Source organism: Micromys minutus (genome assembly GCF_963924665.1).
Source record: "Micromys minutus genome assembly, chromosome: 2".
Lineage (NCBI taxonomy): Eukaryota > Metazoa > Chordata > Mammalia > Rodentia > Muridae > Micromys > Micromys minutus.
In genome coordinates, this window is record NC_137971.1 from 46358238 (window position 1) to 46370761 (window position 12524).

At 38.2% G+C, this 12524-nt stretch overlaps 1 protein-coding gene across 1 annotated transcript; it reads right to left on the reverse strand.

Moving 5' to 3' along the window:
• Positions 1-1771: 1771 nt before the first annotated feature.
• On the reverse strand, positions 1772-12156 carry LOC308417551 (glycine N-acyltransferase-like protein Keg1; the record flags this gene model as incomplete). The annotated part of the gene is made up of 5 exons (XM_080912926.1): positions 1772-2180; positions 5387-5555; positions 6829-6955; positions 10731-10838; positions 12079-12156. 5 exons carry the CDS (start codon positions 12154-12156, stop codon positions 1772-1774), a joined length of 891 nt encoding a protein of 296 aa, XP_080769052.1.
• Between the last annotated feature and the right edge of the window lie 368 nt (positions 12157-12524).

Genomic DNA, 12524 nt, shown 5'->3' on the forward strand with positions numbered 1-12524 from the left:
TGCCCAGGAGTGGAATAGCTGGGTCTTCAGGTAGTATTATGCCCAGTTTTCTGAGGAGCCACCAGACTGACTTCCACAGTGGTTGTACCAACTTGCAATCTTACCAACAATGAGGGATTGTTTCTGTTTTTCTACATCCTCACCAGCATCTTCTGTCACCTGAGCTTTGTTCTTAGCTATTCTAATTGGTGTAAGGTGGAATCTCAGGATTGTTTTGATTTGTATTTCCCGATGACTAGAAATGTTGAATATTTCTTCAGGTGCTTCTCAGCCATTTGATATTCCACAGTTGAGAATTTTTTTATTTAGCTCTGTACCCTATTTTTAATAGGATTATTTGGTTCTCTGGAGTATAACTTCTTGAGTTCTTTGTGTATATTGGATATTAGGCCTCTATCTCATGTAGGCTTGGCAAAGATCTTTTTCCAATCTGTTGGTTACTATTTTGTCCTATTGACAATGTTCTTTGCCTTACAGAAGCTTTGCAGTTTCATGAGGTTCCATTCGTTGAGTCTTGATCTTAGAGCATAAGCCATTGGTGTTCTGTTCAGGTTATTTTTCCCTGTGCCTATGTGTACTAAGTTCTTCCCCACTTTCTCTTATATTAGTTTCATCCTTTTCAAATCTGATCACCTTCTGCTGAACTCAGTTAACTACAAATGTGACCACAGTATTTATCCTCTCTATTGAAGATATGTTCTCTTTACAACCTAAGGTATTGCTCTCCCCTCACCTCTCCTACCCTCCCATCTACTTTCTTGCCTTCTCCTCTCTTCAGTACCCCATTCTGCTTTCCATCCTCTCTTCCTCATCCCTACTTGTTCCTTTCTCCTACATATTAGACATTCATTTTTTTCTGTTTTTAATGCTGTTATTTTTTCTTATTCCTACTGTTCTTTGCCTTCTAGAGCTTAAGCTTCCATAAATAAAGAAAGGATTTATTAAGTATAAACATTAGACTGAAGTAATGAATCTCACTCAGCCTGTAGAACAATGCTAATCTTTCTTCTGGGCATGGAAAGTGATAATGAACATTCTTTGAAAAAAAAAAATCCACAAATCCAGATATCACCAAGTTAGTTTTTTAACATTTTAAATATTACATTTATTTATTTGTGTGTGCACATGTACTCCACACCTGTGGAGGTAAGAGGACAAGTTGATGGAGATGATTCACTCCTTTTACAATGTGGGTCCCAGGAATCAAATTTAGGTAACCAGTCTTGGCTGCAAACACATTTACTTGCTCAGTCCTCATCCCTTTCCTAATAATTCTTACAGCTGCACCACACATATTCCACATCTGTGTTTGCATGCATAGTAATGATGTAAGAACAAATGATTTTTTGAATACACCTCTTTAGATAATGGGTTACTTCTCCCACCCATAAAAGCAACACTATAGTAAGCTAGAGTAGTTATGCCTATGTGCAGGGGTGTGTGGGTCAGGTCACGAAACAAACCTACCGACTATTGGGTATGGATCAATGAGCCAACAAAACAAATAGAAAAGAGTACAATTTGGCTGAATTTGTTAGAGGAATCCTGAGAATGTGGGGGCTGTAACAAAATTGAGACAAGGTGGCCTTTTGCATGCTGAAAAATGGAATTAAGAGTATGAGCAATGTGAGGGTGAAGAAAAAGTGTGTGCAGGTCAGTGTGATGCACCCCTGCTCTCTAGAGACACACACCACCCTAATGATAGTTCCTTTCTCTGTGTTCACTCAGCCCTTTCTCCACCTCTAAGTGCAGCCCCCTGCTCACTTTTTTTCTAGCTTTGTAGAGGTACACAGTTCCACTGGTTCCAGGTGCAGGGCATGAGGACATGCCTCAGCATAGCAGCCATTCTCTGAATGGTGAAGTTAGCCTTATCCACATGTGCATACATGGGAAAGCCGAGCTTTTCTAGTGTCTGAATCTGGTGGGAAGCAACATGGTAAATGAGACTCTGGTGCCGGTACTTAGGCATGGTGCCTCCCATTCTCAGTTCTCCAGTGTGATCCATCAGGCTCCATGATACAGGGGTTCCCTCAGGCCCCATAATACAGAAGCTGGGGAAGTTAATGATACAGCGCTCAATGAACTTCTTGCTTTTCTCATTGCCACCAAAATACCAGATGCTATTCACCAATGCAGCATGTGTAACATCCAGAGAGGCAAATTTGAATAACTGATGGTTACTATTGAGAACAAGAGGAAAAAAAAAACAGTCTTTAGTTATATGGGCTATGAATAATTTTATTTATTTCCCTCTAAATTGTCCCATGGGGCAAAAGGTAGAAAATCTAAGATATTGTACTCTGCCTGAGTTCCCATCAATAGTGTGTAGTGTGTAGTGTGCAGTGTGTAGTGTGTAGTGTGTGTGTGTGTGTGTGTGAGAGAGAGAGAGAGAGAGAGAGAGAGAGAGAGAGAGAGAGAGAGAGAGAGAGAGAGAGAGAGAGAGATATTGCTGATTAATCACTGTTCAATTTTTGAATTTCCTCATCTAGTGATCAAGAGTAATAAGCAAATTTCGCTGTAGACTAATGAGCCAGTGTGGTAGGGGCTCAGATTCAGTGCCTAGCAGGCAGTAAACCTTCTCCCAGCAATATTTCCAGTTCTTATTTGTCTGTGACCATTGCTTTTCTAGTGAGAGAGTTTACAAGTGCTCAGTCTTCTTTTTTCTTTTTTTTCTCTCTTTCAACTTTATTTTAAAAAAAGAGGGATACATATACAGATTTTTAAAGGCATTTTAGCATAGCACTATTGTATATTTTTTGTCAGCACTTAATTCTTTTAGAGGTTTCATAGCATGCATTGAAATCCCACTAATTACCATGAGCACAACATACATGTAGGACAGAATGTAACATGAAACAGTTTCCTTGGTGAGTATAGATTAAACATAATAATCTTTGAATACCAAAAATTGGCACAAGGTTAGCTCTTGGATTATTAATAGTTTAAGGTCCAGGTGTACCACACTTTGAGAAGTTGCTACACATTTATTTTTTTCTAAGAAGGACTGAAGTTTTCATTTTTGGTCTTTGTTTTTCTTGAGTTTCATATGTTTAGTCTTATTTTATGTAAAAGAAAAAATAAAAATAAGCAAGTTTCTTAAAATGCAGAAAGCAAGCAGAAAAGCCAAAGTTCAGAATAATAAAATTTGGTATCTGGTTCTCCTGAGACATTGTGATGAGCAAAAAGTCAAGAACAAAAAGGGCAGCAATGTGGAACCAAGATGGCCCTAGTCAGTAATTCCTGATGTTTGAAGACACCTGCAATGGTGCAAAGATTCTTCAGGAGTCATCCTGGAGCTCTGGAAGTTGAACAAGACAGTCTATTTCAATTCTAGTCACAAGTTCCACCATCCATGTGCTGAGTAAGCCATCCCATCCTTAGATTCTTTCTGTCAAGAGAATATACTACTCTCCTACTTCACAGCAGAACAAACTTTCTGACAGGTTCTAGATAGAGGTGCTGACCAGGTAACAATGTAGATTACAAAAAGAACAGGTTTTCCAGGTTCACAGAGGGTCATGTGCCTGAGCATCCTTGATCACCATTGGTAGCCTTCACTTCTTCTAAGCATTACGTTAAACATAAACAGGACAATGTGAAATGTGTTCAAAGTCTTTTTACTGAAATTGAGTTGTCTTACACTCAGATGTCTTATTTTCAGTGAACTGAGAATTAAAGGGACACATATTTGTCTAAAACCTACTGTGTGCCAGGTACTGAGGATCCTAGCTCTTGCAAGGTTTGCATTCTTCTTAGACAATAAATCAAATATTGAACCTGTAGAATAAATTAACTAGTTTCAAATACCCAAAAGTGCTATGAGTAAAACAAAGTTAGGCCCTTGTGAGGTGACTTTCATTGAGATGCTTTACCCAGGACTCTGAGGCGGTAACTTGTGAGCAGATCTGGGTAGCAAAGCAAATGATTAGTATAAAGAGTGATCTGCTTAGGAGAGGGATATTTTAAACAGAGAGGGGCTATGGCCTAACATTGTTGTACATTAGCTTCTGCATTTAGCTTCAACACTAGTAATAACATGAAATCATTCACAAAGATGCCCCAGATCACCAAACCAACATTAGATTAATTGCTTTTTTTCTGAGAAAAAGGAGAGAGTAAGAGAGTAAGTGAGTGAGCAAAAGCAAGAGAGAAAGAAAATGAATGAGGTTCCTTCTGCGTTAATTCTTACCTATTAAAATAATTAACTTAAAGTAACCTGACATCAACCAATTTGTCAAATTCTAATGTGTATCTTCTTTTTCCTATTTTACAAGGGAAATAATATTGAAATGGCAACACTTTTTGTTGCTATTAATTTAGCCTTTCTCGGTCTCAACCTCTTCCTCTTTAGACTACTTCCCTTAGAACACTTTTTTTTTTTTTTTGGTAGAATGACTAAACTTCTGATTTTAGACTCATACCTAAGAGATAGGTAATGTTTAATAAATGACCTTATCATATTTTTATACAGGGTAGACATTTTGAAAGGAAGAAACAAGAGAAAAAGCCAGGTCTGAGAGGTAGATGTAAATCTCCTCTTAAAGGGCTAAGGAGTCCAGAACTATCTGTAAGTGTGGCAAGAGGCACTGAACTCTGGTAAGCATAAGAGGGACAAGGTACTTATTGAAGTCTCACTGTGAAGTACCTCACAGTAACTCTGCAGGACTGGATACTTACTAGGACTAGAGCTAGCAAAGGTAGCAAAGGCGTGGCAGCTTAGCCAGCAACCCACAGTCAACTTACACAGGCGACTAAAAATTTAAATTGTAGTTATTTATTCATTTCTATGGGTGTTATATGCTCCCACGGGAAGATCAGAGGATAACTTTTGGGAGTTGGTTCTGTTCTTAATCATGTAGCTCCCAGAGATTGAATTCAGGTAACCAGACTTGTCAGCAAGCACCTTTAGCTGCTGTACCACATCACTAGCTCTTTATGTAGATAATCAGGTTTAGAAAAGGGACATTTAAAGGTATGTTTAGGATTTCAGTATATGGTCATTACAATTATTTTGTGGGGTCACAAATCTATTCATAATTGCCCCTACAATAAACAAAAGAGGAAAAGACATGAATGAGAAAGAAGGTTGTGTAAAAAGTGTTCTTAGGGAGTGAAGCAATGAATTAAAGCCAAGGTACTCCTAGGATGTCATTAGGTGTTGGACCTGGTCAGAAGTGACTCAATGCTGTGAATTCCAGTGTGACACAGCTTTGCTACATCTTGATTTTTACCTTTTAGGCTACAGAATAATAATAGATTGCATGTGACCTGACTTTAACTCGTGTGTTTTAGGGTGATCCTTTCATGATTACTTTGAAATTTTAACAGAAGAGGCATGTCAATAGTAAGAGAGTGAACGGTTCAGAACAGCTTTGTTCATACTTACAACGGCTTGGGCTTGTCACTGCTGACTAAGTTCTTTGCATTCAACAAGGGAGGAACCAGTTTCTTTGCTGTTTGAGATATCATGTAAAGAATGCACTGCTTATGCTCGACCTTGCTTAAGTTAATGGCTCCAAGATTTTCTATTACTTTGCCCAGGTCTGACTGTGAACCTTGATGGGGAAAATAAGGAAGAAAATGATATGCAGTTATACATGTTAATATTTGGGGAAGCTATTCAGTGAAATTAAAGGGAATATTATTAACATAGAATCAAGTCTTGTGTTAAATCATGACCTGTTTTTATATTATGACAATTAAATCTATGCTCTGTCTTTTTTAATTTAAGTTTTGGATGGTATCGCAAAGCTTGTCCACATATACATACAGTTACAGCTACCAAAGAAGATGAATTAGAGGAATAGTAACCGGAACTGAATGGATGATTTCTATGTACTCAACCCATTATGTTGTTACTATAAGTTTCTTAATTCTTTTTTCTTGCACTAATGCGACTCCCTTCACCCAGAATTGGCTTTTGTTCACTTGTAAAACTTTCTTAGGCTCAGAGAAAATAATGTGATTTAGTAAATATGTGTCAAAGAGCACACTAGGTTTAACTTTTACATTCTGTTCCTGATCCTGTGACATTTATATGTCACCCAATCCACTTCCCTCTGCCCTTGCAGTTAAGAGTTGACACAGTGCTAGTATAAAATGCCAGACTTGGGATCATGGTGAGCCTATTGCCACAGACAACCCACATGTGGGAACTCTGATGAGACCAGCAGAGCTGGAGAGCTGAACTAGATCCACATTTCCTACCCACACAGCTGTAAGGGAAAATGATTGCTATTTTGAATTGATACTGAGAGTATTTGAAATTCTATAAAACTAGGTAGGGTATTCATAAGTTGTTTTCTTTAAATGTCTTATTTAGTACTTAAGGGCTTCATGTTTGAAATAATATTATAACCATTTTTCCCATTATTTTTAAATCTTCATAGCAGAAGTGACTTACCCTTTACCACACAGCTAAAAACTGGCTCAGCCAGGTTTCAATCTTAGATTATACACCTGAAGAAGCCATAATATTATTAACAAAAAAAATTCTTTTGACAATGTGACAATGTAATAAAACAAATATTAAGTGGTGGGATGCATTGCCCCCTTATTTATGTTCTTTAATTAAATATAGGCAATCTAAACAATAAGCCCTAAGATGGTAAGGGATTGTGTTAAATTTTCTTTGTAAATGTTACACACTGTAATTCCAGGGTTCCTTTTGGAGAGGGTAGTTGCTGAGCCAAACAGACAACAGCCTGCTCAGTGTCTGTGGCTTGCAAAAAATGTGTGTGGGGTGTTAAGATGCTTGTTCAGAAGGAAGTTATTTCCATTATGTATACACAGGAGGTAACAGCATCCCACATACACCCATTTTCTTACTTTGAATCTGCAAATGTTGTTTCCAGTTAATGACTTCTGAAGAACCAAGGAATTCCTGACAGTGTTTGGGATCCTTAGAATAAATTAGATAAGTATTGTTGTAGTGGTCAAGGTCATCTGTCATGTCCTGTGTTAGAGAAGAATCAACCAGAATGTTTATGGTAAATATGTTTGTTATACCAGTATTTGGTCACATTGTGTTATTTAAAAATAATAAAAGTAATAGTTCCTGTGGGTTTTAATTATTTACAATGCAAAGTCAAGATGAAAAAACCCTCATTCAATTCCAAATTTTCTTTAAAATAAGCACTCTAAAGAGTTTACCCACAAATCAAGAGAACCAGAGTGTTATAAAATTCACGTAAAGAGTCAAAGTAACAAATTGAAAGCAAAACACTTAGGAAAACGTGTACTTGCTCTGGGCTATAAATGCTCTGGCATTCAAATATATACTCAACACAGATTCAGCATTTCCATCTACAAATAGAGAACCAGTCTGTGAGACAGACCACAATGAATGTGTTTCTAGCCCCTACTACAAGGTGTGCTAGGATGAAGTCAACGGCTACTCCTGCTCCAGTGTGTCTAGATACCAAGGCAGGCATTGTGACTTGGAAACAGATGAATGTGTTTTTGGTCCCTGAATGAATGAGTCTTTATGTCTCAATGAGATAGGAAGAGATACATATGTCTGTCCTCTGGAGTATTCTGGTAAACTGTGAGTTGGAAGTTGATTAATGGATTCCAGCTGTGTCTACATTGAGCCGCTGGTTATGATACTCTTGGGGCTTACTTTTCTGACTATGCACCTGTTTTTCTTGGAGACCACTGTGAACTCAACTCTGATGAATGTTCCAGTAGCCATGTCTCCATGGAGGTCTTTGTGTGGATAGAGGAGACAAGTACTTATGTGACTAAATAGACGCTGGATTCACAGGGACACACTATGATACTTTGATGCGTCATTGTTGGTCAAAGCCTTGTCACAATGACACAACATGTGAAGACACTGTTGACAGTTATATTTATAACTGCTGCCCTGGATATGAAAGTGCCTCTGTGAGACAGACATAAATGAGTACAGTGGCAACTTCTGCCAGTTTAATAGGGAACTTGCTGAACTGTCCTTGGAGGATGAATAGGGACACATTGTACACTTACCTTCCTCCTTCAACTTGGAGCCTCAAGCTGTGTTTGTATCTGTCAGCCTGTGTTCACCGACAGGAGCCTAGTATAACTGTCCTCTGAGAGGAGCAGCTAGCCAAACATTAGACTGAGTTTGTAAAGTCTCTTAGAATACTTGGGGAAAGGATGGGGGAACTGGGAAACAATGAGACTTCAAAAGACCAATAGAATCAACTAACCTGAACCCTTGCTAGGCTCCCAGAGACTGAACCACCAAATAGGGAGCATACCAGGGCTGGACCTGGCCCTGCCTCTGCACATATGTAGCAGATGTGCAGCTTGGTCTTCATGCAAGTTCCCTAACAACTGGAGCTGGTACTTACCCTGACTCTTTTGCCTGCCCATGGATCTTGTTCCCCTAACTGGCCTTCTTTATATGGCCTCAGTGGGAGAGAATGTACCATGAAGTACCAGAGTGGATTGGTACCTGGGGTGGGGGGAGACCTCTGCCTTCCCAGAGATGAAGGGAAGTAGTAGTGAGGGTAGGGACCGTGTGATGGAAGAGAGAGAGGTGGAGGCTGTGATCAGGATATAAAGTGAACAAATAAATTAATGAAAAAAAAACCCAAATAGTCAAAAATAAAGCTAATCAGCTAGATCCAAATGGCTTATTACTATTGAGAAAATGGCAACAATATAAAGCAAATAAATGAGCATATATGCATATACATGTATACATATATGTGTGGAACAAGTTTATAAACCCAAAATAGCACTACTTAAATATGAAGAAGCATATCACGAAATAGTACCTCCATTAATATATAATCTGAATGCTTTTTTCCTCTAATTTTAATGAAATATTAAATAAAATATTGTATACTGTAATTATACTGTAGATCAAACTATTGATTTTCCTGTTCTTATAAAATATTTAAGTCATCTTCAACATTCATGTTGGCAAAAATTTTCCACTTGGAATTGAGAATAAGCTTTTATTCAGTCCCTGTAACATCAACCAATTTTCTTTCTTCTAATTTGTTTTACTGACTTTGTTGTAGGTTATTAATATAAAGGAAGTGCAACAACTCAGTAGGAAACCAATATTACAATAAAAAGTTGTCATAGAGTGAGAATCAATTGGATTATTTCAAATCTAGGGATTTTTAAAGACAGAAAACATGTTTCACTCTGGAAGAATAGTTGCCATTGAAACTAAAAACTCACTTGTTACTATATACAAACATAACTTAGAAAATGTCCTTATCTCTAAATAGTTACTTATTTTTATTTTGTGAATATGAAAGTCTTTCCTGTATGTATGTGTGCATACAGCATGTGTTCAATGCCTGCAGAGGTCAAGAAGGCATCAGATTTCATATAACTGGAGCTGCTGACAGTTGTGAGCCACCATGTAGGGGCTAGGAACCAAATCCTGGTCCTCTACATGGGCAGCAAGTGGTCTTAACCATTGATCCATCTCTCCAGCACTCAGGAAATATATTAATGTTCATAACAAAAGATCAAGCGATTCTTTGTGTCTCAACATGATCTTATGTTAGTATGACCTTCTATTAATTTCCTAACCAACAGCGAGTCCCAGGTGCTAGGAAAGCAAGAGACTCTTGGAATCCAACAGGATGAGATTAGCTGATAAGTCCAACAAGGGAGAGGGAGAACCTGTAGAAACCATATCTAGAGGTTGGGTAAGGTTCCCAGTTGAGGGATAGGGCCACCCACCCCTCTTAAAATTTTAACCCAGAATTTCTTTTTTCTAAAGGAAATACAGGGAAAACTGTGGTGCAGAGCCTGAAGGAAAGGCCATTCAGAGATTGTCCCACCTGAGGATCCACCCCATATGCAGCCACCAAACCTAGGCAATATTGCTGAGGCCAAGAAGTGCTTGTTGACAGAAGACTGATATGAATGTCTCCTGAGAGTCTATGCCAAAGCCTTACTGATACAGATGAGGATGCTTGCAGCTAAACATTGGACTGAGCAAGGGGGACCCCAATGGAGGAATTAGAGAAAGGTCTGAAGGAGCTAAAGGGGATTGCAACCCCATAGGAAGAACAACATTATCAACCAATCAGACACCCCCTCCCCAGAGGTCCCAGGGACTAAACTACCAAACACTGAGTGTACATGGGGGGGTATGACTCCAGAAGCATTTGTGGCAGAGGATGACATTGTCTGGCATCAATAGAAGGATAAACCCTTGGTCCTCTGAAGGCTTGTTTCTCCAGTATAGGGGAATGCCAGGGCAATGGGGTGAAAGTGGGTGGGTGGGGGAGCATCCTTATAGAAGGATGAGGAGGGGGTAATGAGAAAGGAGGATTCCAGAGGGGAAACTGGGAAAGGGATAGCAGTTGTAATATAAATACAAAACATACCCAAAACAAAAATGAACAAGAAAAAAAAAAAAAAAAAAGAAATGATAAAGGGATAAAGTTTGCTTGCAGTTTAAATAAGCCAGTGCTGATGGAGGAACCATGCTACCAGGCAAAACAAAATCATGGGTGAAGATAACATTGTACTGTCTGTACCTGTAGTATGTCCTTACTATATCATTGTGTATGTCCCTACACATCATACCATTCTGTAATTTTTCTGTAGACTTTTCTGTTTTCTCCTTCAGACATCATGACAATTTGTTTCTGTTTCTTAGGATGGGAGTAGGCATCTAGCATAGTTCTGTACTACCACATTGTCACACACATTCTAGGACTCTAACAAATGTAGGGGTACAGGCATTATTGTTGTTTATTGCAACTTACCTGTTCCCGCGGTCGAATAACAACTGTATTAAAATCAGGCCACTTGTCCACCAAAGCCTTGACCTTGAATGGGTTTCCATTATTGATGTGGAAGACAGTCCCATAAACCTAAATATTTTAACATTGTAGGAATGTCAGTACATTACAAAACGATGGTAAAAGGTAACATATCTGTCCCGAAAGGATCATTCCCATGAAATTTTGTTAAAAAGAAGTAATAATTCAAATGGTTCCTAGTGCCTAGTTGCAGTATCTTTTAAACATTAGTAAGATAAAATATAAAAATGATAAGATCCATAAAAAAAACAATGGGCTCCCCTGTTGTAGAATGTTATAGAATTTTTTATGGATTTCAGATTTCTCTCTTTCATGCATCTAATAAATTTTATGAAGATGAGCCATTTCAAAAATGAATTCCATTCATTACAAGTGTTTTTCTCATTACTACATGAAGCATTTTTATGATTCCTGCTTTAATATTCATATCATGTAATTTTTATATCTGTATCATCTGGCTGTGAATATCTGTTTAACACCTAATATATTATTATTATTTTTTATTTCTTATATAATTCTATTCTCATATAGAATTAGCCAGGCTTAGAGATGCAGGTCTGTTATCTCTGCTAATAGGAATGCTGAGGCAATCAGATTGAAAATGTAAGGGACACCTGGGATACAGAGTGAGCCACAGGCCAACTTACAAAAAGTGGCTTCAGCACCATGTGTATATTGTATTACAGACAATTTTACCTCATCTCATCTGAGAAGATATGACAGATCAAATCCTTGTTTACAGTAAATTCTATAACAAGTTGCGTGTTATGTGTAACGAGACCTGGAAGTTCTTGTACATTGAATCTTTTTTTATTGAAATAATATGTGCTATGAAAAAGCATCTGATGATACAAATATTGCTTTAAAATTTTCCCCTGTTAGAGCCATGTCAGGGACACAATGAAAGCAAAATTTAAATAAGATCAGAATCCTTATTACCTGATATCTAACATGACTTCAACTAAATAATGGTCGGTTCCTTAAGAATCAGAAAAGTTCTTTCGCCTACTGGCAAATAAATCTCAAACCTTGCACATGAGTGTCTACTTTGTAATAGATCCTTGCCAGAATAGTGAAACAGTGACATATTTTGGACAGTGGAGAGCAGAACTCTGCTCCTTTAAAATATTAAGCAAGTGACCTTACTGAGGCTTCTTTCTGTTCTGTGGAAATAAATGCAGGTGAGAGACATGCCACAATGTCAGTAAGTTTTCAGTGAGTCCTGACCGCTTCCGTCCTCTGCCATTGCAAGGTGCAGTCTTTGATTACTCTGAGAATGTACTAATCTTACCTTTAAGGACTCAGGGAGGTGCTTTCTTAGGGAATTTTCCAGAGCCTGCAGTGCCTGGGAACTCTGTAAACAGAACATCTCTTCTAATACCTTAGATGAAAAAGAGCAACGGTGGTATCAAGTTAGGGTTGGGGAGATAGTTACGCAGTGTGTCTAGACCACCTCTAAAGATCACAATCCATAGGCTTATAAACATCCAGAATTTCTCTCCAGCCTGGAAAGTCTATGATCAAGGGATTGGCGTCTTGTTTTGTGGAAGTCTGCTTTCTCTCTGTTGGATACACCCTCTAGTTCTGCATTCTCTGGACAAAAGGAGTAAGCTTGCTTTCTGGAGCTTAATCTACAAAGTCATTCACAACATCCAAAAAGGTGACTGACTCAATAACCTCGAAAGGGCCCCCAGACCTTGTTATTATCTATCATATTGGCAATGCGTCCCAATATAT